Below are 27,117 nucleotides of genomic sequence, written 5' to 3'. Positions count from 1 at the left end.
AAGACAACACTGATGAGGACTTGGATGAATGTTTTCAGTCCTACATTTCAAGGCTAACCCCCTTAAAATTATCACTGATCAAGGTCTTTTTTTAGGTAAGCATTGCTGTCCCGTGTGATAAACCTGCAACCCTAGCAATAAGTCATAAGAGTTCTTGTTACAGCTCTTCATTTAAAGTGGTTCACTTAAGCAAACTAAGAAGGGGAATGTGGCAATTCTGGTCTGGAAAGTATCAGATTAGAACAGTAATTTAGCTACATAAAAAGGCACATACTGTATTATTTCAACAATATAGTTTCCTGTTTCAGCACAAACTGGCTTTACAAGGAAACTACATTCCCAATGCTACAGTGAACATAACATGGGTGTACCCCTTCCACCCACATGGAGCCCCATTTCCACTGGGGTCTCTCTGTATAGAGCTCATTGCAGGATTGGGGCCCAACTGAGACACAGCTTTGGAACACTGGAAATACACTTTTAGTACATACCTTCAGCATTTATACTCAACTCTGTTGAGTTTTCTTCTGCTGTTGCATACGGATTATTGCCAACCATTGGCACCAGGCAGTCAGTGTAGAAGTAACCAACTTTAGGCATGTCAAGGGTAAAAATAACTAGATCTACCGCCAGCTGGCCAACATTCCCAACTGATACAGCTGGCTGAAACAACAGAAGATTCTTAGCATTAGCAACAAATTGGTGTTTACTTCCTGAATTACAGTAAAAAAAATTGATAGTTGACAAATAGTCAGAAATGAAGTTCTGAATTCTTGTACTAATTAGACTCATCACAAACACTGAAGAGTAAGCCCTTGCCACTAGACAAAAAAAAGCTAATTTGTGAACAGCTTTACTAATGCAAGCTTTGGTTTTGATCCTGCAACCACTTATACTTAACTTTACATCTGTGAATAGTCCTATTTAGACATAAAATTAAGCATACGGATAAGTGTTTACAGATTTGGGGCCTTAATTTTTTTTGCTAGAATATTTTGAAAATATTCTTTAAAACCTAATAAAGAAATTGTTAGCACCTAGTAACATCTATTGGCTATTTTGATATTACACAGTTTTTATACATTCAGTTGTGATTTTTGAGTTAGAAACAACTACGTATAGTATTCAAATTAATAAACTAAAACTCAACTTATATCTTTAAGTATATGCTCAAATGACTACCCTCTTACCCAATATTATTAAAATGGGATAGGAGAACCTGAAGCTTCCTTTTACACATTGGAAGACAGGTATCTTCCATATTTCTTTCCTATACTAATAGATCAGTACTGCATTACAAGATGTGCCCTACTGAAAAACCCCCAACATACAGCCTCTATTACCCATAAACATTAACCTCAGTATGGCAAACAGTGAACATTTAGTTGCACAAGGGCTTTGCCAGTGGAAATGAAAGCTTAATTAAGAAGACTGCAGAAAACTCAGCTATGGATGGCTTTGGAAAGGGTATGTGGCACTGCCGAAAGAGAGGGAAGGGTATTTGAATATGTTGCACCTACCATGGGCCCCAAGCCAGCAAACCGTTACGCGGTGCTTAATTTTACTCGCATCCCTACAGTTAAGCCCCTGTAACTCTTTGCGGGACGGGGGCGGGGGGAGAAGAGGGCGGAGAGTAACAAGATCCCCCCTCCCCCCCCCAAGGTTACTACAGAGTCAGAGCAGGTAACAGCAATGAAGAGCCGTTTCTGTTTCCCAGCTCCGCGGGGGCAGCTGATAGCGAGCTGGGCGGCCCGGTCACTCCGCGGCCGCCGCTCCAGACACCCGCCGCCGGGCAGCAAGAGCCAACCCAGCGCTTCCGCTGGAACCCATATCCTGGGCCCGGCCGCGCCGGTTTGGCCGCCCGCGGCGACCCGCCCCCCTGCTCCCTCTGGCCGGGGGCGGAGTCTCCCTTCGCGGGACCGCGCGCGCGGGCAGGGAGGCCCCGGCGCTCGGCCTTGGCTGGGGCAGGGGACAACTGCTGAGCCAGGTGGCGGGGGAGGAACCCTTGGGGGCGGGGGCTTGTTACCAGCAGGAGCGTGAAGCCTTCAAAGTCCGCAGGAGCGGAACTGCCGCAGGGCACAAACATCCCGCCGGGAAGGACCGGTGCTGTGCGTCCGCTTCTGTCCTCCAGCGGGGTCCTCCGTCTCTGCGGCGCATTTGTCTGACGCCTGGCCGAGGCAGAGGGAGGCATTAGGTGCCCATGTAACCGCCTGTCCCGCCCCACTCCCCACCAGGCTTCTTTGCAGGGGGTTCTCTGATACGCAGCTGGAGCCGCAGACAGGTGTAGTGTAGGAAACTGCTCTCTGTAGCAATGTGCTACGTAGGGTGCACTCAGCAAGCTCACACAAACTGCACATGCTCAGTAACATCTGCTAGAGCCACTGCTCTTCACCCTGCCCTTACTAGGCAAAAGGTTCTCCTGGCTGCATTTACAGGGGTTAAAAAAGGACAAAGGGGGCAAATCAGAGGAGGGGATGGCCAGGGTCTGAGCAGAGGGCAACAATTGATTGGTTAAGAGGAGCAGCTAAGGGCATTACACAAAGTAAAACTATTTCCCCATGCTTATTTTCCCCCCTACTTCTTAAGTGATCACTCTCCTTTTAGTGTGTATAACACCCATTATTTCATGTTCTCTCTGAATATAAATCTCCCCACTGTATTTTCCACTGAATGCATCCGATGAAGTGAGCTGTAGCTCACGAAAGCTTATGCTCAAATAAATTTGTTAGTCTCTAAGGTGCCACAAGTACTCCTTTTCTTTTTTCCCCTTACTGTTACTCACACCTTCTTGTCAACTGTTGGAAATGGGCCATCCTGATTATCACTACAAAAAGGTGTTTTTTCTCCTGCTGATAATAGCTCACCTTAACTGATCACTCTCGTTATAGTGGGTATGGCAACACGCATTTTTTCATGTTCTCTGTGTATAGATATATATATATCTTCCTACTGTATTTTCCACTGCATGCCTCCGATGAAGTGGGTTTTAGCCCATGAAAGCTTATGCTCAAATAAATTTGTTAGTCTCTCAGGTGCCACAAGTACTCCTCATTCTTTCTGCTTAAAGGCACAGGCATCTGAATGCCGAGTCACTGCAGCTCCTCTTTGATGTAACCTGCTGAGGTACTGCAGCAGGAGACTTAATTCAGTGAAACCTGGCCTTCCTTACACCCCTTTTCCCCCACCAGGGGTCTGTACATGCCCCTGAATTTCTCCAACACTTCCCCCCACCCCCCAGTGGTCAACTAGTTACAACAGTGTTGCCAATTTTGTCATTGGTTGGAAATTTCAATTGAAATTGAAGCATTAATACACACTTTAAAAGCATATACAGTGTATGATAAGATACTTGTACCTGAAAAAGTATAATAGGTTAGAAAACTATGAACAAAGACTAGCTTCCTCACACAGGTGTTGTTTTTTCTGACAATGTTTCAGCAATGTTGGCCAACCTTATAATTTAAAATTATGATTTGTAAGCAAGGTCTGACTGAGCTCTCCCCTGACAGCTGGTGATGAGCCAGGGAAGGGAGGAAGGCTTAAGGGCCAGACTGTATTTACATGAACTCACCTACTCTGCCTAGGTTTCCAGCAGACAGAGCTTGTGTTGCCCAAGTGATCAATTTTGGCTGGTGTTGGGAGTTTCTGTACTAAACATTTTTATTATATTATAACTAATTTTTACATAAGAACATATGAACGGCCATATTGGCTCAGACCAATGGTCCATCTAGCCCAGTACTCTGTCTTCCAACAGTGGACAGTGCCAGGTGCTTCAAAGGGAATTAAAAAAACAGGGCAATTATTGAGTGATCCATTCCCTGTTGTCCACTCCCAGCTTTGGGCAAACAGAGGCTCTCAAAGCAAGGTGTTGCATCCCTGCCCATCCTGGCTAATAGACATTGATGGACATATCCTCCAGGAACTTATCTAGTTCTTTTTTAAATCCTGTTCTAGTTTTGGCCTTCACAACTGCCATTGGCAAACAGTTCCACAGGTTGACTGTATGTTGTGTGAAGAAGTACTTCCTTTTGTTTGTTTTAAACCCACTGCTTATTTATGTCACTGGGTGACGCCTAGTTCTTGTGTTATGTGAGGGAGGATATGTCTATCAATGGCTATTAGCCAGGATTGGCAGAGATGCAACATTTTATAGGTTTTATAGACCTCCCTCTTAATAGTCTCTTCCAAGCCGGAAAGTCCACCAGTCTTTTTAATCTCTCCTCATATGGAAGCTGTTCCATACGCCTAATCATTTTAATTGCCCTTCTCTGTACCTTTTCCAATTCCAATATATCTCTTTTGAGATGGGGCAACCAGGACTGCACTCAGTGTTCAAAGTGTGAGCATACCATGGATTTATATGGTAAAAGTGGAGGAGCTTGATTTGCCAGACTGATCAGCAAAGCCAGTGCTGACGAACTATGTGAAAAGTCTGCAAAACACCAATCCTCTGGACTGCATTGACATGCAGAAAGCCTTGTAAGCTAGTCATTGTCAAAGCCAATTTTAGAAGTACTTAATGAGGCTGTTAAGAATGCTAGAGACACAACACAGTTTATGCGAACAAACATGTCTGTCATATCATACTTTCTCTTTAAGCAAGAGATACCACACACTACAGACTGGAGGCCAATGTTATGTGCATTGTCATTTATTAATCCAGAAGTTGGACACTAGTTCTGACCAAGACCAGCAAATGCTCACTATCTTTCTGCAAGAAACTCAACTGACTAGTTAAAAGCATGCAGTGCAACAGAGAAAGATTCAGTCATTGAAAAAGTGAAGAACTCTCTCATCACATTCAGAAAATGTGCATACATGGCTGATGAATGCACCGATGCAAATGGGTGTCAAGTATTAAGTCACTACCTATGTTATCTTGAGATCAGTGTTAGGTCAGTAGATGAATTTCTAGATGTTCAGGTTATAGAAGTCACATCAGCTGTATCTCTGACAACCCACATCTTAGAAGAGTTAAATGCTTGTCAATTGAACCCCAAACAGATGGCTGCTTGTACATTTGATGGAGCTGCAAACTTCTCTGGAAGACATAGTGGAGTACAAGCTTTGCTCAGAGAAAAGTGTAACCCTAATCTCTCCAATACACACTACAGAGGCCTTCTATTCCAAATAGCATTAGTACAAGCTGCAGAATCTTCAAAAGGCATTTAAAAAGCTATAAATTCAATGTCTTCATTATACTCTTTTTCAGCAAGAATCCAAAAGGACTGAACATCTTAGAAAATATAGAGGATACATTGGGACAGAAGTTCTAATTAGTCCAACCTGGGAAAATCTGTTGGCTTTCTCATGAGCGATCCTTGGCTGTTGTCTTAAAATTACTGCAACCATTATTAATGGCTTTGGAAAGTACCTACCAAGATGGGATGGATCTAAGTAGTGAGGCTGGTGAACTAATTATGCTACTAAGTTCAGAGAACACAATCTCCTTTCTCTCTTGTAAGTCTACTGTTGAAACCACTTGGGTCACTATACAATGTCATCCAGGCATCTGCTACAACAGTAGTAGATCTCTGTCCAGCAACGGAAGCTACACTTGGATCAATCAGAGAGATATCCATTGAAAATGTACTGGAAGAAACAAAGACTTCAGTTCAGAAGCTGACTAATAAGGGCACTTATATTAACTCCTTAAATAAAGAGACAAGACGTGTTTGTTAAGACAGCTGAAAAAGTACTGTGTACTGACAAGATTCTTACATCTCTACAACAACAACTTTTGGATTCCCTCAACCTCTATGTAGCTTTTGCAGATGCCTATCTTATAAAACACTGACAATTGAGTGGAGTGAGGCACTTGCCACGTTGGGGCTGCCCCATAATCAGGACAGAATAGAGAATTTGAAACAGAGTGGAATATCCTACAATGAACAAATGTAGATTTGATTTCAACTTCTTCTTTATCAACACTAATGGTTCAATCCAATTTTTGTGCTATGTTTCCTGAGATGAAAGAAATTAGAATTCATCTCTTTCTACTGCCAGTAAACTTCCTGTCAGAGTGGTTAAGCACTGGAATAAATTGCCTAGGGAGATTTTTAAGAGCAAGTTGGACAAACATGTGTCAGGAATGGTCTAGATCACTGGTTCCCAAACTGGGGTTCACAAACCCCTCTTCGCACGTTACAGAAGGTTCACCAGAAAAATTTCACTAATGGTGGCCAGAGGGCCCCAGGCCTGGGCAGCAGCAGGTGGGACCAGGTTGCAGGGCAGACAGCCCGAGCCCCATGGAGCACTGAACAGGCACCTGGTCAGTGGGGCAGGCCCAGCAACCCCAGCCCACGGCAGTCAGCACTGGGCTGGTAGCCTGAGCCCCATGGAGAGTGGGGCCGGGCAGTTGGGGCCGGCAGCCCGAGCCCCAGCGCTCAGCCTGAACCAGACCTAGACTTTATCTTTCTCCAGTAGTTCCAAAGGCCTTCCAAGCGCTATGGAGAGGAAAGCAAGCACATCCATCACCCTGAGGAAATTTAAACTTAAATCCCTGGAAATATTAATTTTTAGGAGGGGGTTCAGGAGATTTCACAGCTTAGTGAAGGAGGGTCGCGGGTTGTTGAAGTTTGGGAACCACCGGTTTAGATAATACTTTGTCCTTCCATGAGCCCAGGGACAAACTGCTGTCTGCAAAGTTTTGCTGCCGCAGGTAGCAGGTGTTTGGTTTTTTTTACAATCGCAGTTTCTTACAATCTGTCACGTAGCGGTAACTGCTACCAGCAGCACATTGCTCCGGGGAGGCGTTTGGAGGGTTGGAGTTTCCCTCAGGCGGCTGAGTCAGGCAGCCTCGCGCCCGAGTTGTGCGCCCGTTCGAAAAGCGGTTGGCGGGGGGAAGGGAGCGCGCGGCCGCTGAGCGTGGTGGGTGGGGCTGGGTGAGAGGAGGCAGTCCCAGGAGCCCCGCATTGGGTTCATGAGAGAGGACGGGCCGGGGGCTGGGCACCGCGCAGGGCGCGTGTCCCGTAGGCGCTGCCGTGCTCGGGGCTCGCCATGGCGCTGCCCCCGGAGAAGGCCTCGGAGCTGAAGCAGATCATCCGGCAGCAGCTGAGCAGGGTGAGGGGCGAGCGGAAGACCGGAGAATAGCCCCCTCCCCCGCCGCCGTTGGAAGCGCGCGTGCTGGGTTAGCTGGTGCCAGGGCTTTGCCCTGCGCCTATGAGGGGCTCGTGCCACTGCCAGCTTCGGTGTTTGTGGTGTGTGTGGCGGGCTGGTGCCTCCTCCTTTTAAAGATGATAAAGTTTGAACTAGATGTTGGAATAGATGAGAATTATGTGATGCTTATTTATAGACATTTCTGTGGTACTTATCACCATAGTAATAGGGTACCTCACCTACACTAATTAATTTAGCCTTACAATGTACCTGAGAGATTGGGAAGTATATTTATCCCAACTTTACAGTTGAGGAACTAAAATGCAGAGATTAAGTAACTTCCATATGGTCACACAGGAAGTCTGTGATGGAACCAGCAACAGAACCCAGATCTCATGAATCCCAGCTTAGTCCCTTGATCACAAGATCATCCTTGTAGGGACGAGGGTATAGTAGACACAATGTGTGGGCAGAACTCTGGAGTTTGAGACACAAAATGGTACAAAAGCATAGATAAGATTTCATAATGGGCAGATTTGCAGATATGTGGGAGGAGGAATGTTCGAGGTCTGGAATGCTGTCAAGATAATGGACAATGAAGCCAAATAGTTGAGGCCTGGGCTACACTTGAGTTTTACCAGTACAGCTATTTTAGTTAGGGGATGAGGTTTGATTTTTTTGTCTTTTTTTTTACTGAAACACTTATAGTGGTAAAGACCTTATTGTATATGCAGTTATGCCTGTGTGAAGGTGTATTAAAATGGTATAGTTATTTCCTTACCTGAATGGGAATAACTATAACAGTATTTAGCATCTTTTTACTGGTAGAACTGCTGCCACATGAGGGGGTAATAAAGCTTTAACTGTACTAGTATAGTTGATGCCTGAGTCAAGGTGGGGAATAGAGATGAGTCTGAAGATACTGCTTTTGTCCAGAAGAAGTACTCCTGTCTTGAAACAGTCATCTAAAAGAAATGTAGAGGAAGCTGCATGTTAACTTAAGGTGGAGAGGGTGAACAGAGGAGAGTCGTTAAACTTGAATCAGTGTTTTATCATAAGAATATTTAAAATGGCCATACTACGTCAGAACAATGGCCCATCTAGCCCAGTATCCTGTCTTCTAACAGTGGCCAGTGCCAGGTGCTTCAGTGGGAATGAACATAATAGACAGTTTTTGAGTGATCCATTCCCTGTCTTCCACTCCCAGCTTCTGGCAATCGGAGTCTAGGGAGATCCGGAACATGGGGTTGCATCCCTGACCATCTTGGCTAATACCCATTGATGAACCTATCCTCCATGAATTTACCTAATTCTTTTTTGAATCCAGTTATAATCTTGCTTTTCAACGTCCGTTGGCAGCAAGTTCCACTGGTTGACTGTGCATTGTGTGAAGTACTTCCTTATGTTTGTTTTAAATATACTGCCTAGTAATTTCACTAACTTTCTAGTTCTTGTGTTATGTGAAGGGGTAAATAACACTTTACTATTCACTTTCTCCACAGCATTCCTGGTTTTATAGACTTCTATCATATCCCCTCTAAGTCATCTCTTTTCTAATGTGAACAGTCCCAGTGTTTTTAAATTCTCCTCATACCGAAGCTGTTCCATACCCTGAATCATTTTTGTTGCCCTTCTCTGTAACTTTTCCAGTTTAGTATGTCCTTTTTTTTTTTTTTTTTGAAATAGGAGAGACAGAACTGCATGCAGTATTCAAGGTGTGGGTGTACCATGGATTTATATAGTGGCACGATGATATTTTCTGTCTTTTTATCCTTCCATTTCCTAATGATTCCTAATATTCTATTAGATTTTTTGACTGCTGCTGCACACTGAGCAGATGTTTTCAGAGAACTCTCCATGATGATGCCAAAATCTTTCTTGAGTGATAACAGCTATTTTAGACCCCATCATTTTCTGTGTATAATTAGGATTATATTTTCCAACGTTGATTACTTTGCGCTAATCAACATTGAATTTCATCTGCCATTTTGTTGTTCAGTCATGCAGTTTTGTGAGATCCCCTTGTAACTCTTCTCAGTCAGCTTTGGACTTGCCTATCTTGAGTAATTTTGTATCATCTGAAAACTTTGCCACCTCACTATTTATCCCCTTTTCCAGGTCACTTATGAATATGTTAAACAGCACAAGTCCTAGTACAGATCCTTGGGGGACCCCTTTATTTACCTGTCTCCATTGTGAAAACTGCCCATTTGTTCCTACCCTTTGCTGCTTATTTTTTAACCAGTTACTGATCCATGAGAACTTTCCTCCTATCCCTTGACTGCTTACTTTTCATATGAGCCTTAGGTATGGAAACTTGTCAGAGGCTTTGTGAAAGTCCAAATACATTATAGCAATTGGATCACCCTTGTCTGCGTGCTTGTTGACACCCTCAGAAAATTATAATAGATTGATGAGGCATGATTTCCCTTTACAAAATCTGTGTTGACTCTTCCTCCACTACTACTGGGGAGATTCTGACTCACTGCACATGCACAGAATTCGTTTCTCCCACAGATTTATTTGCTTCCCTGCAGCAAAATGACTTCTGATGGGGAAGCAAAGGGAAATACACAAGAGCGGTCATATGCCCCTCCTCAGCAGCGCAGGCAGGTTGGTTCAGGTGCCTGGAGCAGCTGGTAGAGATCTAAATCACCACTAGGACGGGGGTGGGAGGGCTGGACAATTGTGTGTGTGAGAGAGACACTCTGTCCCTCTTGCTCACTATTGTGACATGCTTGGCATGGAGAGGCAGGGGTTTGGGGGTTTCTGAGGAGGTAGGTGTGGGGCAGAGCAGAATGTAGCAGCCTGCCTGCTTAGTGAATTGTTCACATTGTCTTTGTGAATTTCCTCAGGAGTATAAAACAGGTGTAAAAGTTTTAAGGCTCCTTTATATTGCCAGAGTAGTGTAAAGGACACTATGGCCTTATAAATGCTTATGGTGCTTTAGTGATTAGAACTGGTCTAAATTTTTGGACTCAAAAAAAATCCTATCAAAATGTTCTCCCTGAACTGTTCGGTACTTACCTTTCTGGAGATGGTCAGTAGTCAATATAAATTGTGAGTTTGATTCCCCAGCCCCCACTTGCTCTTCAGTTGCCTATGATGTAACACTGAGCATATGCCTGCATATATTTGTTGACCAATAACTAGAAATAAAGGGTCAAACCTACCTACATTACTATTAGACAAAGAGATTTGGGGATTTCCTCCAGTGCTCCCCAGTCCCATTCTCCATTCATTGTATTGTAGTTTAAATAAATTACCAAAATAAATGAAACTGGTATGATTATATTGCATTATTTTGATAGATAAAATGGGCAGAATTTTGAATATTTTGGCACAGAATTCCCCCACGAGTACTCAACATACTGTGTTCATTTATGTGTCTGATAATTCTGTTCTTTACTATATTTTTCAACCAATTTGCCTGCTACTGAGGTTAGGTTTATTGGCCTGAAATTGCCAGGATCACCTCTGGACCATTTTTTAAAAATCAGTGTTATATTAGCTGTCCTCCGGTCATCTGGTATGGAGGCTGGTTTAAACAATATTTTACATACTACCGTTAGTAATTCTGCAATTTCATATTTGAGTTTCTTCAGAACTTTACCATGTGACTTATTACTGACTTATTACTGTTAATTTATCAATTTGTTCTAAAACGATCTTTGTTTACACCTCATTTTGGGATAGTCCTTCAGATTTGTCACCTAAAAAGAATGGCTCAGTCTGGGAATCTCCCTCACCATTCTCTGCAGTGAAGGCCGATGCAAAGAATTCATTTAGCTTCTCTGCAACAATTTTGTTGTCTTTGAGTGGTCCTTAGCACCTTGATCGTGCATTTTTCCCACTGATTGGCAGGCTTCCTGCTTCTGATGTACTTTAGATATTTTTGCTTTAGTTTTTGAGTCTTTTGCTAGTTGCTTTTCTTTTTTTGGCCTGTCTAATTATACTTTTTACAGTTGACTTACCAGGGTTTATGCTCCTTTCTATTTTCCTCGATAGGATTTGACTTCAAATTTTTAAAGGGTGCCTTTTTGTCTCTAACTGCCTCTCTTACACCTTTTAGCCATGGTGCCATTTTTTTGGTCCTTTTACTGTTGTTTTTTTTTTTCTTAAATATATGCATTTAGTTTGAGCTTCTGTTATGGTGTTTTTAAATTGTTCCCATGCAGCTTGCAGGCATTTCAGTTTTGTGACTGTTCCTTTTAATTTCCATTTAACTAGCTTTCTTATTTTTGTTGTTCTTATACTTTTATAAGAAATTGTACTTTTGTGGATTTCTTTCATTTTCTCCACCTTCCCTTCCCCCCATGTTAAATTTAATTACATTACAGTCACTATTACTGAGTGGTTCAGCTATATTCACCTCTTGGACCAGATCCTGTGCTCCACCTAGGACCAAAGCTGTCCCTTGGGTAGGGTGAATCAAGGAGACTGCCCTGTGCTTTGGGGGGCCCCATGCTTCGATAAAATCGGGACTGTCCCGATATTTAGCCCTTTGTCCTGCGTCCCGACCGATGTATGATCAGGATGCCATTTGTCCCAATATTTAGGTGAGGAGGCGGGCGGGGAGCTGAGGTGAGGTGAGGTGGACAAGCGGGCTGAGGAGGTGAACGGGGAGGCAGGCGGATGGCAAGAAGGAGAGTGGCAGACTGTGGGGGCATGCTGGATGGACGGCGATGAGACTAGCAGGTGGGGTGGTGAGGAGGAGAGCGGTGGGGTGGGCAGACGGGGGTGCGCCGGACGGACAGCGGGAAGGCAAGCGGTGGGACGGCAGGGAGATGGGTGGCGGGGTGTGTGGGTGAGGAGGTAAGCGGCGGACGGTGAGGAGAGGAGACTAGCGGCTGATTTGTCCCGGGACCTGCACCCTCCTAGGGATGGCCCTGCCTAGGACTAAATCAATAATTGCCTCTCCCCTTATGGGTTCCAAGACTGGCTGTTCTAAGAAGCAGTCCTTAATGGTGTCTAGAAATTGTATATCTGCATCCCGTCCTGTGATATACCCAGTCAGGAGTTAGTTGAAATTCTCTACTGTTGTTGGGAATGTAGAAATGCTTTCAATAGAGAGGAAGCTCAGTGCACTCAAATGTTGTTTTTATTGGTTTTAATGACTGCTGACAAATTATTAGCAAATAAAAATCATTATATACGCAATTTGGAAGTGAAGGTGAAAGGCAGCTGCAAAATTACCAGTATAATGTAGGGAAGTATTTTGTGATTTCTCCTGTTTTTGGAAACCGCTGATGACTATTCTCCCCATAGTCAAAATGGGAAATACATTGTGTACTGTATTAATGTTTCATCTGGACTCCTGTTTTTTTGAAGGACTGTTAATTTTAATCCACTACCATGCTGCTCAGAAGTGTCTAGTTCTAAGAGCACTATGCTTTTATTAAGGGATATGGCTTATTTAAATATTGTAGGAGTATCAAAAAAGTAGTTTTTTTAAATCCTGTCTGAGATTGGGTAGATTGTTGTACAGGATGTAATATGAAGTTACTCCTGGTGGAATTCTGCACCAAAAAATTTAAAATTTTGCACACAATATTTTAAAATTCTGCAAAATTCTGCATATTTAATTTGTCAAAATAACACAATGTAATCCTACCAGTTTCAATTATTTTGGTCATTTATTTCAAAATACCTGTCAGCATGTATGTCTGTAACAATACAGACAACACAAAAGATTCAGGAAATGTTTTTTGACAAATAGATTCCTTACTAGGCATATGAATGCAGAACTCTGAGTAATAATTCATTTAAACTACAATACAGAACCGTATTTCCTGCACCCCTCAGAAGAAGTACAAAGGCTTGGGGGAGTCAGGGGTAACAGAGGAGCTGAGGGAGAGGGAAGTAAATTGCTGGGGAAGAGCCTGGGTGTGAACTTGAAGGGTTGTTTGGTATGGGTGGGAAAAGTATGGAACAGATTTTTTTGGGGGGTGGGGAGGGATTGTTGGGGAGCTTCCCCCATGAGGACCCTGGCTGAACCCTGGCCTCTCGCATTCAGTCAGGCACATCTGCCCCAGTCCCCATGTGTCTCTGTGCCCTTATCCAGCCACTCCCCTGTCCCTATGTCTCCCTGTACCCCCTCCCCCATCCCCATGTGTCTCTGCACCTACTCGCTGGCCCCCACATGGCCCTGTGCCTCCACTCCCATTCAGCCCCTGCCTCAGTCTGTCCAACCCCACCCCAGCACCCTGCGCTGTCTGTCTCCCTATAGCCCTTGTCTCCTGACCTGGCCACAGGCGTGGTGAAGAAGGCAGGCTTTCTCTTCCTTAGCTAGCTGTGAGCTGCAGCTTTGTTCTATCTCCATAGCGCCCTCTGGTGGGTATAAGGCAGAACAGCAACAACCTGGCAGAAGCTTTTTTCTGTGCAAAAATTAGAAATCTGCGGGGCTCATTAATTGTGCACGTGCGCAGTTGCACAGAATTCCCCCAGGGTAATACAGTATTCTGTTTAGATGGATGTCCATGGCAGAATCCGAGAAGTACTTGCTGAGACTATACGTGAAGAATTAGCGCCCGAGCATCAACAGTTATCCGCAGAAGATCTGATGAAAGCCCTAAGACGACGAGGAATCATTGATGATGTTATGAAAGAACTTACATTTGTAACTGTGAGTAACTTTTGAAAAAGAAAATATGTGAAACGGAGTGAAAATATCATCATCTTGGCATTGTGGAAATTCTTTCCCTAGAAAGTGAAAGCTCAATGCACTCAAATGTTACTTTATATTAGCTTTAATAATTGTTACGAAATTGTTAGCAAATCAGTTTAACGTTTACTCAGACGTCATTGAATGACACTGTTGTTTCTGAAATCAGTTGAAGTTGTGTACAGTATTAAACTATCCAGTTGGACGGAAGATACTAGCCACTTGTGAGAAGGGTGATGTTTGAGGCATTGTGGGGGTGGGAGTGAGGGATTCTCAGGGTTTCAAGAGCATGATATCCTTCCTTGACTCTTTAAAAAATGTCTTTTAACTGTAATTCTAGGATATGAATGACCAAGAGATGACTTCAACTCCAAAACCTTCTACACATTTTGTTGACAGACAACCTCCAGTACTGCAAAAAAGTATGTTTTTGTTAATTGAATATCTGGATCATAGTTCCATAAGAAATATGAAATTTTACTTAAAAATGTAAGGCTAACTATTTGAACTTAATGAAGTTTTGATTGTTTTAGTAATTCAGTTAAAATAATTTCCATATTGTACAGAAAGCAAGAGGTTTTCCTGTTTATCAAAAGGAAATAAAACAGCGTATATAGCAGAAAGACATGCCATGTAAGCAGCAGCAGGAACAATAACAACAAATCACACATTTTAGTATAAATTGAAATGTTTGCTAAATATTTTAAGAACTAGTTTTATCCATTCTTTCAAACATTTTCTTTGGAAGTATGTCTTGTGGTGATCTTTCTTTGCTGATGTTTTAAATACATTTCTTAAGACGTGTTGGCAGTTTCTTCACATTTATTGCTACACTTTGCAGCTAACATTGACCCAACACGGAGGTATCTTTACCTTCAGGTTTTGGGTGGAAAAGCTTTTCTGGAACATCTGCAAGAACCTGAACCTTTCCCTGGTCAAATTTGTTCTACCTTCACTCTGTGTTTGCACTTTCGAAACCAACGTTTCCGCTCTAAGCCCGTCCCATGTGCCTGTGAACCAGATTTTCATGATGGTTTTTTACTTGAAATACACAAGGATAGCCTAGGTAAGGAACGCTGTAAATCTGAAAATAGATGTCATGTATTGTGCTAACCTTATGGAGTTGTTCAAAATTATTTGATACTATTTTGATCAATAATATAGCAAATGCAGGTGAAAGTGTTCATTGTCTGATACTTTATTTCTTCAAAACTACGTTTATCTAATCATGATTTAGTTGGAAATGTAGGGAATGTTTGTGACCATTGCAATAATTTTTGAGTATTTATCATATCAGAATTAAAACATGTAGATGGATTAGATTACATTAGAGGTTGTTAATAATATTAGCTCGTCAATATAGATGGTGGCCACTGCCACATCTATTGTTGGCTGTAGGCTTTGGTACAATAATGCCAATTCCTTTCCTAAAGGGATAGAGAGAGAATATATTAACTTAGGAAAAACAGTCAAAATATGTTGAAAAAGGAGTTTAATGGGCAAGATTATTACCATGTTGTAAACCTCCCAAATATTTGAATTGAATTAACAAGATGAAACAGGATGTATGTCATGCTGGAATATAGCTGTGCCTTGGCTGCATAGTTCAAGGCTAGAAGTCTTGTAGCCACTCACTCAGACTAGACATATATTCCATTGTCCTACTGAAAATATTAGAAGGCCCTATCAGTGATTTTTATATTGTACCAAAATAATGTATAGTTCTTTTGTTAAATTAGTCAGATAGTAAAACAGCAGATGAAGATTCCACATTCATGCATACAGTGGTATAAATGAGAACCTAGGAATGTAAGAGTTGTTGTACCACATCAGATCAATGGCTCGCCGACGTTACCTTCTTTTGAAGCATCTGGTATTAGAAAGCCCACACAAGATTATTATGGAATAACCTGACCATAGGGGAAGTTTCTTTCTAACTGCTGTCAGTTAGTAGTTGGCTTGTGCCCTGAAGTGTGATGGGTTATATTTATTTATTTTTTAAAGTATCCCAGCTAATATAATTGAGGATATTCTCATTAAATACCTATCTTTTTAAAAAAAATTTATTAAGAGCTTTCCTCAAATGTGTCTTGTGGTAATGAGTTCCACGGGCTAAGTATGCATCGTGGTTTTAAAAAAAACTCAGTATTTCCTTTTATCAGTTTTAAATTTGTTACCTTTTCATTTAACTGAATGTCTCATGGTTGTTGTATTATTAGAAGGGCCAAATAAGAGTGTCAAAAAGTTTAATTTCCTTCGAACAGTCATTATTCTCCGTACTTGCATCTTGGCCCCTTCCATTTGTCACCTTTGTAAACTAAACAACCCTAATATTTTCAGTCTTTCCTCATATAGAAGTCTTTCCATGCCTCTGTCATAATTTGTTTCTGAACCCCTTCTATTTCTCCTATATCTTCTTTTGAGATTGGGGGAGATGAGTGGCCAGAACTGATTGCTTTCTAACTTACTCAGTAATTTAAAACAAAGTGTTAGAGGATGTAACTGTGTGTTCTTTTAAAGCAATTTTAGTGGGGAGCATTTGTAATGACGATATTGTGATTGAAGTAATGTCCTTGTTATTTTGTATTGGTCTAATAATGGCAGGTGACGGAAGTAAGATGGTGGATTCAACCACTATGTTATCAATATGTGATCCAGTGCATATGGTTCTGATCAAAACTGACACATTTGGTGAGACCACATTAGTGGCATCCTATTTCTTGGAATGGCGGTCAGTCCTTGGTGCAGAGAACAGAGTAACAAATGTTGCTGTAGAACTTCTGGGTGTAGGTAAGATTAAACACTTCAGCTATAATGGCAAACTAAATATTGTATAAAAATTGCTTGTGGCTGAAACCAGTATTTACAATATGGCTTCGTCATTTGGCTAACTAACATAGAATAATATCTCCCAATAAATTACATGGGATACCTGTAATCAGATTCTTCTTTACAGTCATCTAATATACAAAATATTCCAAATTTGCTTCTATGATTGGAGAAATTATGAGGTGGGACCTCCCCTCTGTTTGTATTCTAAAGAGCTTAAATAAATAACCAGGCAAGACCACCTAACCAGACAGATCCAAAAGATGAGGCTGATCCACCACCAGGAAGTTCTAGGGTCAGCCTGCTGAGAAGCACATTTCCACTTATTGTGAAAAGGGAGGAAGCTGGATTTTTACCAAGGTGCTGTCCTTGAACCCTGGATAGGGGCTTCATATTTTGTCAGCTTCTAGCTAGTAGCTATGTTAAATCTGAAATTCCAACTCCCACAGCAAATGGAAGGGAGAAGGCTCTTTCTATTTACCTTCTCTAGAGCTTCCTGACTACTGCAAGGGGTGAGGAGGAAAGAAGTCTCTGGACTCCACCTGTCAGCCTTTGTGTTTGCTCCCTTTTTATGGGTGAATATTTCCCTGTCTGCCTCTTCTGCTCATAGCCCTCCAGAGCATCACTGGCGTGAAACTGACATTCTTCACAATTTCATTGCTGTTCAGAGTTCTGAATAGCAGTTTTAAAACTAGCCACAGAGAGCACAGTGTTAGGCTCTCAGTTCTATATGTTACCATGATTGAATAAAGCATGTTGCTTCTAAGATAGTAGTTCAGTTTTAAATGTATAGGTTTATCATTAAGCGTAGCTTTAATACATGATTTTTTTCCAAATTGGGATGGAACTTTTAATTCTTGAGGCACTATAGTTTAATGGACCAGACATGGATAGGTGGAAGAAGATCTTTGACTCCTAATCCTAGCTCTGCAATAGACTCACTTTTTACTCTTGGGTAGGTCACTTGAGTGTTTTCTGTCACAATTGCTACATCTGTAAAACAGGAACAACTTGTCTACATATTTTAGAATACTGTTGTGAGGATTAAATAATTACTGTTTTTGAAGTATTTTGAACATTTTTGGTATTACATAAGTGCCAATTTAAAAAAATAATTGCTTTTTTTTTTTTTTTTTTTTTTTTTGATGGATTAGTCCAGTGTTGATGTACAAGGAGTAAAACCCTGACATGAAGCTTGTTTAAGGAAAAACAACCCTACTATGACCACACCATTGTTTATATTACCTTCAATACTTTTGTGGATTTTTTAAAATTAAATAAAAAGAACCAAATAGCTCACTGACAAAATGAGATTATTCAAGAAGTTTAACACACAACCACAGACTTGGGTAGAATAGGGTCTGACAAGTACACGCAAACCATTTGAGTGTAAGGATTTAAATCATTTTTAGTTATTAATGGAAAAACTCCTGTGATTTTTTTTCTACTTGTTCGTTCAGTTAAAGCATTAAAATCTATAAAACCACTATCTCGTCCTCTTTCAAACTCCCCTTAAGTCTTACCTGTGTTGTGATGTATTTTGTAGATGCTGCCATTTGATGTAGCTAGACCAGTGGTTCTCAAACTTTTGTACTGATGACCCCTTTCACATAGCAAGCCTCTGAGTGCAACCCCCCCGCTTATAAATTAAAAACACTTTTTTTTTTTATATATTTAACACTATTATAAATGCTGGAGGTGAAGTGGGGTTTGCGACCCCCCCCATGTAATAACCTTGTGACCCCCTGTTTGAGAACCCCTGAGCTAGACAAATAGCTGGCTGATACTGTTGCTTATGTTGCTAATTTCACTGTTGCCTCATCCTCTTTGAAATATTTTTCTTACACCTGTTAACATCAGGTCATAATCCTAAATTGTGAGATCTCTGGGGCAATGACTGTCAGTTTTTTGTGGGGGAATTTTAAATCTTTTTTTTGTACAGTACTTAATGTAGTGGGTCCCTTATCCTTGATTGGGGCCTCAAGATGCTGCTGTCATACATATAATAAAGTACACAAATATTTAAGCATCAATCTAATATGATCGTAAGAAAAACTTGCATCTTTCTTTTCAGAATTAAAATGGATAGATAATTTTTTTTTAAATTATTTAACTTTTTTGTGTTCATTCTTGGTTGACTGATCTATATGTCATAGATGCCTCTGAAATTCTCAGTGAATTGATCAAGCAGTATTTTTGTTCAAAGGTACAGAATCAAAGGTTTCTGTTGGAGTCCTAAATATCAAACTTGAGATGTACCCACAGCCAAATAAGACACTGTCCCAGGAAATAGTTAATACTCAAGTAAGTAATTCATAATTTGTACGGCGAGTGTTTTTGTTTTGTTTTGTTTGTAAATTCACCCAGCTGTCAGATTTCAGATGTATTGATACATAGATTCGTAGATTCCAAGGCCAGGAGGGACCATTGTCATCATGTAATCTGACTTTCTGTGTAACACTGGCTAGAGAGCTTCCCCAAAAGAATGCCTAGAGCATATCTCTTTTGAAAAGCATCTAATCTTGATTTTAAAATTTCCAGTGATGGAGAATTCACCATGACCCTTGGCAAACTGTTGCAATGGTTAATTACCATTGCTGTTAAAAATTTACCCCTTATTTCCAGTCTGAATTTGTCTAGCTTCCATTTCTAGCTGTTGAGTTGGGTTATGTCGTCCTCTGTTAAATTGAAGAGCCCATTTTCAAATATTTGTTCTCTATGTAGGTACTTATAGACTGTAATCAAATCACTCCTTAACCTTCTTTTTGTTAAACTAAATAAACTGAGCTCCTTGAGTCTTTCACTAGACGTATACAAAGTATTTTTCTCTGACATTGGATTTTTAAATTGTCTTGAAGAATATTCATGTTGAACAATTATATACATCTAAAAAATCCCTATAAGGAGCTGTTTCTTCTTTGTAATTTTAAAAAAAAGATCATTCACAATTTTATTTCAAATTACATCACCATGTACGTTTTATCCTTTAAACCTAATTTAATCACCTTTAAGCAGCAAAATAAGGTAGCTTCAGTGCATTTCTTTTCCTTGTATACATGACATATGTGTTTGTCTTCTTACTACCTTTCCCCTCATGATGAAAGCCAGTAAATATTAATATGAAGACTCAGAGAGGTTGTCCTCCATTTTCATTAATAAGACGCACAACACTGATGACAAATCTACTAGCTCTTTGATGTGTTAGCATCCAAATAAGAAGTATAACACTATGTTTTCATTAGTTTTTAGGAAATATTTCAAACCCTAAATAAGATTACTTTCAGCACTTGTATAAGTATTATTTTAAATACTAAGCTGCTTTATTTATTTATTTATTTATTTTTAAGAATGAAAAGATTTGATGCTCCCACTGCTTACTGTGGTGACTGTTAACAGTTTAGAATTTTCTCTCATAGCATTAATGTATATCAGGAATATTAAAGTTAAATACATTTATTTTTACTGTAGCTTGCCTTAGAACGGCAGAAAACAGCAGAAAAAGAGCGTTTGTTTCTTGTGTATGCTAAGCAGTGGTGGAGAGAATACTTGCAGATCAGGCCTTCACACAACACAAGGCTGGTAAAGATTTTTGCACAGGTTTGTGAATTCTTCTAAAAGATTCAAGTATCTGCTCTACTCCCAATTTAAGGTATTTTAATTGTACGTACAAACGACAGGTATAAGTAACCTATTTTGCATAAGAGTGTATATTTCTAGGTACAGAATACATGTTTCGATGTGATATAAAATTTCATCCTTATGAATTTGAGATTTCTGCATTACTTACAAGTGGCAAAACCTAAAGTGATTTATGCAGGTCATTCCAAACAAGTTCTTATGCCACACTGAAACATCATGTAATCTATATATGCCAGATGCCTTACGGAACAACTTTTAAGACTATTTTAGAGTTTTAAAAATTATCATGGGACTGTTTTATTGAAGCGGCTCAGAGTTTAATAATGTTAGAATAAATCCCAGTAGAGATAGATAGAGAAGATGAGAGAGAGAGAGAGTCAAAGTTGCATGGTGAACTTATTTATCATATGGTTACCACCTCCACATATGTAACACGGAAGTATATAAATGTAAGTCATGGCTGAGTTATGGCTGCCTGCCCTCTGCCTACTATTTCATCTCGTTCAGAATTCTGATGAGCTTCAAACAGCTGCCACTTCTCTTAAGCCAATCTGCCAGAGAAATATTTTCTCCTCCACCCAAATATGGATTTCCCTCCCGAAAGTTATATCTGACCAAGGCCTGAACACAAACATCTCACATCTTTGAAGTCCATTATCTCGTGAAGCTGCAAGCCTAAATAAAAGAAACTAAAAACTTCTATTCCTAGAATACACTTTCTGTAATCCATGTGGTGCATACAGTAATTCCTCACTTAATGTCCTCCTGCTTAATGTTGTTTCAAAGTTACGTCGCTGCTCAATTAGGGAACATGCTCGTTTTAAAGTTGTGCAATGCTCCCTTATATCATCGTTTGGCTGCCTGCTCTGTACACTGCATGTAAGGTTTTGTGGAAGAGCAGTGACTTTACAAGGGAGCATTGCACAAGTTCCTCTTCTCCACTCCTCCCCCTCCCTCCCAGAAAGTCCTAAGCACTGCCAAACAGCTGTTTGGCAGCAGGGAAGCGCTGGGAGGGAGGGGGAAGAGTGGGGAAGCAACGCGTCTCTGCTCTTCCTTCCCCCCCAGAAAGTCCTAAGCCTGCCAAACAGCTGTTTGGCAGCGCTTAGGACTTTCTGGGGACGGGGAAGGAGTGGGGATGCAGCGTGCTCTGGAGAGGAGGTGTATTGGGGGTGGGAAGAGGTGGGCCTGGAGTGGAGTGGTGACGGGAAGACGTGGGCCTGGAGCATCCCCCAGCAAAGTCGGCTCCTGTTCTTCTCCAGGTAAGCTGCCACTGCTGCTGTGAAGGTGCTTCCTAGCATCCTTGCCTGCAGCGGGCTATGACTGTGTGGGGTAAACCAGGGGCACTTCCCAACCACAGTACAGTATTGTATAGTATAATGCCTTTTGTCTGCCCCCCCAGAATTTCCTTGGAACCTAACCCCCCACATTTACATTAAAACTTATGGGAAAATTGGATTCGTTTAACATCATTTCACTTAAAGTTGCATTTTTCTGGAACATAATTACAACATTAAGTGAGAAGTTAGTGTACATTATACAGAATATGTATGTTAAAAGGTTTTATTAGCGTGACCTGTGTAACTTACTACTAGTTTTGCTTGACCATGTGATATTGCAGTGGTAAAAGTGAACTTTTATACTGCTTGAAATGGTCTTAAAATTATGAAGAAGCTGATGCTGCAGGCATTCCTCATAACCTGATAGGAGATCTTTCAGAATCTTCTTCTCATTCTGATTTCTTGGAGATGTTGAGGAATATCTAAGAATTATTAGTATCTACTTGATTTTGTATGAATTAAAATAACCCCAATATGCATAAAAATAATGATGAAACGATATATTTTACCTTGAAATATTGTGGGAGGCATTGGAATTAGGATGTATATCCGTAGCTCAAATCCAGCCCTGGTTGGCAGTAACCTAAAGGTTTATTGCCATGTGACCATGTTAAATAGGTCTCTAAAGTGAGCTGGTGAATGTTTACTGTCAGGACCTTTTTTGTCTTTTATGCAGGAACTTCTGACCTCTTTAGTTTTAATATTTTTTGTCTTTGCATTTTACATTATATGATACTTAATGAAAAGATTTTATAATTTTATGCAGTTGCCTGTGTGGCACCCTGAGTTACTCTGGAGTGGGTGCGCTTTATAAATAAAATTAACCCCCTTGTTACCAATCTCAGCAGAGCTGTCAAAGATTCGCTGAGCGACTTCTCATTCCTAGAAGGGGAGGATGAAGTTGAAGCTAGTACTGCTACTACCTTGTTGTGTCTGTTCTATGGATTCAAGGACTATCTGTTGTCAATCTGGCACTTTTTAACCAAGGCTAAATTCACTTAATTTTAATTTTTCCTTTTAATATTGTTTACTTTGCTTTTAAAAGGGCATTAAAAACAAAAGAAAAGCAAATCAAAGAATTTTTTTTTAAATGACTTCTACTTTTAAAGCAAAAGATCAGAGTTAGCTACACACAGGTTTCATCTTGCTGTGCAGCTGTTCATTCCCAGAAAAGATTGATGGCATTTTGTTTTCACATGGAACTTTGGTTAATCCCCATTCATCACAATTTTTTTTAATGTTCAGGATGAAAATGGGATAAACCGTCCAGTATGTTCATATGTCAGACCGCTTCGAGCAGGCCGGTTGCTGGACACACCCAGGCAAGCTGCAAGATTTGTTAATGTCCTTGGTTATGAAAGAGCCCCTGTCATTGGAGGAGGTGGTGGTAAACAAGAACAGTGGTGCACCCTTCTGGCTTTTCTGTGTAGAAATAAGGTATAATGAGATATTCCTTTGTGTAACTGCAGTGCTATATTTTTAATTATTTAAAGTGACTAATATTTTATACGTTGAAAAATATACACATTAAACTCTATTTCAAAGGGGATATGTTCTAAATTACAAATGATAACCCGTGCCTATCATGTATTTTTCATATCATGACATATACATTAAACAATAGGCAAGGAATGTTTTGAATGATCGATAGAAAGGTGAAAAGTCTTACAAGCCTCTCTTTTTGAGGGGGGATATGCTATAAACAGGTTGGAAACAAATCTTTTTCAATTTTCACAACGTACATTAGACGAGTAGGGACTGTACAGTTTATGGATTGCATCTACTGTATATCTGAATAAATATCTTCTTTCATCACGAATAATCACAGAATGCAACAAAGAGAAGCAAGAATCTTCTGTAGACCACCACCCCCCACCACCACTAAAGTGCTGCCACCTCTGAAGGGTTAAACCATAAAAAACAATTACACCTGTATGTTTATCATAGGAAGTGCAGAATACCATAGCCAACTGAAACTGCAGACAGAATTTAAATAGGCAAATGTAGTTTCCCACATTTTAAAATTTGAATATTAGAATTAGAATATTACACTATTCCTATGAAAGGTCCATGGGATCTTTAATGAGCACAACTGGATAGAATCTTGGTTTAATTTTTTATCCTTCAACATCGTAATGACCCCTAATATCAGGTGTGGGCTTTATAGACTCACCAACACTGCTTTCAGTAAGTGCTTTTTAGGGGGTTTTACATTAGCATTGAAACCTCTTCAGGGTATAAAATAATAAATTTAGCAAAACATACAACATCATTAGAATAATTGAGGAATGCAGTATTCAATTTTCCTGAAAAGACTCATTGTCTGTACTGGAGTGTTATGCTTCATGCAGTACTTTTGGAAAACTTTTTTCTTAGAGGTGAGAATAGATGTATTTTAAGGAAAACAACTTCTGATCTTTTTTGTAAAAATTTGGAAACCATATGTTTTTGTTTGAGAAATGCAAAACTCTGACGTAATATTGAGTCACAGTTTTATAAAATCTCAGCTGACTTCAGGATATCTGAGATCACTTTCAGTATTTAATTCATTCTTGGAATTATTCGGTATATAATTCAAAGAATTGCTTTACAACTTCTGAAAGATGTTCTTTTGTAGTTGAGAGCTGTATTTAGCTGCATTAATTTTCTTTTAACCATTATTGAGATTTAAAAAAAAAAATGCTTAATGATCTTAAAAAAAACTTGAGAAATAAAATCTAAAACTTTTCTCTTTTTTTTTCCAAATTGTTTTGTAATTGGCTTAATTATTACCTTAAGTGTGTGATAATGCAATAGAGCTTTTGTTATATTTCCAGCAGATACTTGCCTGATTTTTGTACCTTTACTATTTAAGAGGACTGCTTCCTGTGTTGATGTTCTTCCAGATCCTGTTTTGATTTAAAGTCGCTCTAAAATAAAATAAGTAGAAATATTCTTGAATAATACTCATACCCAGAGTGTGATTCAAGACACAGAACAAAAGTTTTCTTAAACATTGCATCACAATGATTGTTTCAGTTCAAAATGAAATTTTGTTTTTATTTTTGGGGGCGTTTTTTAGTCTCTCTTAGAGGAAATGGAGCAATACCTCACAGAGAACTAAGAGACTTGTCAGGTGGAGAGATTTAACAGGCCACCAGAACAGAATAATAAGTTTGTCTGTGAAATGAGTTGGAGATCTCAGTCAAGTTCCTAGTGGTCAGGTGTCCACATGATGAAACCACCACAAATAAAACTGTCAGTCTCCTCTGAGAGGATGAAAATATAACGGGGATGGAAAGTGGCACGTATCTCATGCCCCTTAGAAATATTGCTTCTGGGATGCAGCTGAGGCACACTGGCAGGTTAATGCATGAACTTGCCCTCGAGTGAGTATTGTATGTATGGATTGTTTCATACTATTTCTTTGCTGTACCTGTCCTCTGGGTAGTACAGTCTTCATGGTTGTCAAACCTGCCATTTTCTATGAGTAATATATTCACAAAAGAATTGCAAGATACTTGATAACACACACATTGCTCATTTTTAAAAATACCTACTATTGTTCTGCTGTGCTCTTTTTGTAGATAAATTATTTTTAATAAAAGGCTTGGGGCATCGTGACTAGAAGACTTAAAAATTACTGCAATATGTGTTCATGTGGTTAATAAAAAATATATTTGTTATCTAGGGTGACTGTGAAGATCATGCTAACCTTCTGTGTAGCCTTCTCCTTGGATATGGATTGGAAGCCTTTGTTTGTGTAGGAACAAAAGCAAAAGGAGTCCCTCACACATGGGTAATGACTTGTGGGACTGATGGAACCGTCACTTTTTGGGAGAGTTTAACGGGACACAGGTGAGTAAAATGAGTTTAGGGGAATTAAGATAATGTAAAATGTATTTTCCAAACATAGATTATGTTACCCATCTTTTGGGTCTGTGTAAAAACCTGTGGCACTAGAACAAGGCGCTGCCGGGTCTGAGGCAAATGCCATTTCCTTATCACAGCCAGGAGCCCCGGAAGAGTTGCCACCCAGAAGTACTGAGAGGTTAAGCCCTGCAGGAAGTCCTGCTCTAAGGGGCATGAGAACAGCCCTCCATGATTACATGATTGGCTGGCACTCTCCATATTAACCAGGAGGCCATTTCTGGGAGTTGTCTGAGCAACGCAGACCTCTAGTGTGCTTTTTTGTCCTCCTCATCACTGCTCGCTGTGAGTCTCCTGGATTCCAGACTCTTATCTGTCAACTTTGGTCTGGCTCCTGACCCTGATCTTGGTTTACTGTCTTCAGCTTAGGACCCTTGCTGAGCCCGGTGCAAGACCCTGTCCCATCCTAATCCTGGTTCTCTCCCATGCTTTCAGTTTGGTAATGGACTCTGACTTTTTGACTTTGGCCTGCTCTGGCCTCAGACTGATCTTTAACTCATTATGCATTTAGAATGTTTTGCTTAAAGAGGTACGCTTAAATAGTTTAGGACCAGCAGTTATTTTGCAAGTAATACCTAGTGAGGAAAGTCCTCCAAATGCTCAATATTCATTTAAAAAACAAACTCACAGCACTTCTTGCTTCAAACAAGATTTTGTTCAAGTGAACGAAAATGGTGAAATGTTTGCTGATTTTTGTGGAATGAATGACTTGGTCAATGGAGGAACTATCTTCTCACACCATATAATTCATAAGTAAGTTGGAGGTAACCAGACCACACAACAGGGAACCAAATTGGTCAAGTTACAGTTGGGCACAAATGAAGACGTTTTAGAAGATGGGGGAATGCACTGCACACTAGTGATAGCTAAATTGATAACAGAAATAAGAACAAAGAAGAGATCTGAATAACAGGATGTCTATATCACAACATCACCAAGCTAAAACAGATGACAACACAAAAAGCTAGCAAACAGATACGAGGTACTTGAAGATGAAGATGATGGACAGCAGAAAGCAAATGAAAACAGGTAAAAGAAACTTTCACTAAAACATGTGAAGGAGTGCTGACATTCAGGAAGAAACATCACAACAAATGGTTATCTGAGGGTATATGGTATAAAACAGAAGATGCAAAATTAAATAAACTAAAAAGTAACAAGAACACAAGATGCGGTGACTCCAGGAGAAATATGCTGTAAAGAACAAAAAGAGGCCAAAAGGAGTGCTAGGAAAGGCAAATGAAACTTTATAGATAAAATGGCAACAGATGCATAGACTACTTCAGCCCAAAATGACACGAAGACACTGTACAACATCATCAGACAGTTGTCAGAAAGAAAAACAAATACCAACCTGTTCAAGACAGTGAGGGAAACTTAACAACAAAGACCTCAGAAGAACTAAATACATGGAGGAAGTACTTGAGTCAACAGTTGAATGGCAAGCCAGTGGCCAATTTCCCAAGTACAGAAGAAGAAATAGGTGATGAGCTAGGACCTATCAGGAGAGTAGAAGTAGAGAAAGCAGTCAATCAGTTTAAAAAGTGGAAAGGCACGGGGGCCAGATAACATAGTAATTGAGGTCCTTAAGGCAGACTTGAGGAACCCAGTGGACGTTTTGATGGGCTTATTATAAAA

At 40.3% G+C, this 27,117-nt stretch overlaps 2 protein-coding genes across 7 annotated transcripts in view; one reads left to right on the top strand and one right to left on the bottom strand.

Moving 5' to 3' along the window:
- Nucleotides 1–2,269, bottom strand: part of PSMG2 (proteasome assembly chaperone 2) — a 37,960-nt gene extending 35,691 nt beyond the window's left edge. For 3 of the 5 annotated variants that reach the window (XM_074944675.1, XM_074944677.1, XM_074944674.1), the window contains exons 1-2: nucleotides 2,027–2,268; nucleotides 492–663 (exon numbers count right to left, since the gene is read on the bottom strand). In XM_074944675.1, coding sequence (XP_074800776.1) covers nucleotides 492–663; nucleotides 2,027–2,191 — 337 coding nt within the window. In that variant the 5' untranslated portion in view covers nucleotides 2,192–2,268. Of the gene's footprint in view, nucleotides 1–491; nucleotides 664–1,520; nucleotides 1,634–2,026 lie in introns of those variants that run through there. The other 2 variants (XM_074944676.1, XM_074944678.1) reach the window with 2 other exon arrangements.
- A 4,628-nt stretch (nucleotides 2,270–6,897) lies between these two features.
- The window catches only part of CEP76 (centrosomal protein 76), a 44,629-nt gene continuing 24,409 nt past the window's right edge, over nucleotides 6,898–27,117 (top strand). For both annotated transcript variants that reach the window (XM_074943134.1, XM_074943135.1), the window contains exons 1-9: nucleotides 6,898–7,065; nucleotides 13,571–13,726; nucleotides 14,106–14,187; nucleotides 14,607–14,831; nucleotides 16,370–16,555; nucleotides 18,801–18,898; nucleotides 20,063–20,191; nucleotides 22,816–23,007; nucleotides 25,241–25,407. In XM_074943134.1, the coding sequence (XP_074799235.1) occupies nucleotides 7,003–7,065; nucleotides 13,571–13,726; nucleotides 14,106–14,187; nucleotides 14,607–14,831; nucleotides 16,370–16,555; nucleotides 18,801–18,898; nucleotides 20,063–20,191; nucleotides 22,816–23,007; nucleotides 25,241–25,407 (1,298 nt within the window). In that variant the 5' untranslated portion in view covers nucleotides 6,898–7,002. The remainder of the gene's footprint in view (nucleotides 7,066–13,570; nucleotides 13,727–14,105; nucleotides 14,188–14,606; nucleotides 14,832–16,369; nucleotides 16,556–18,800; nucleotides 18,899–20,062; nucleotides 20,192–22,815; nucleotides 23,008–25,240; nucleotides 25,408–27,117) is intronic.

The sequence above is a fragment of the Natator depressus genome, chromosome 2 (assembly GCF_965152275.1).
Source record: "Natator depressus isolate rNatDep1 chromosome 2, rNatDep2.hap1, whole genome shotgun sequence".
Lineage (NCBI taxonomy): Eukaryota > Metazoa > Chordata > Testudines > Cheloniidae > Natator > Natator depressus.
The sequence above is the reverse complement of the archived record's forward strand: the minus strand, read 5'-3'. Positions and strand labels throughout refer to the sequence as shown.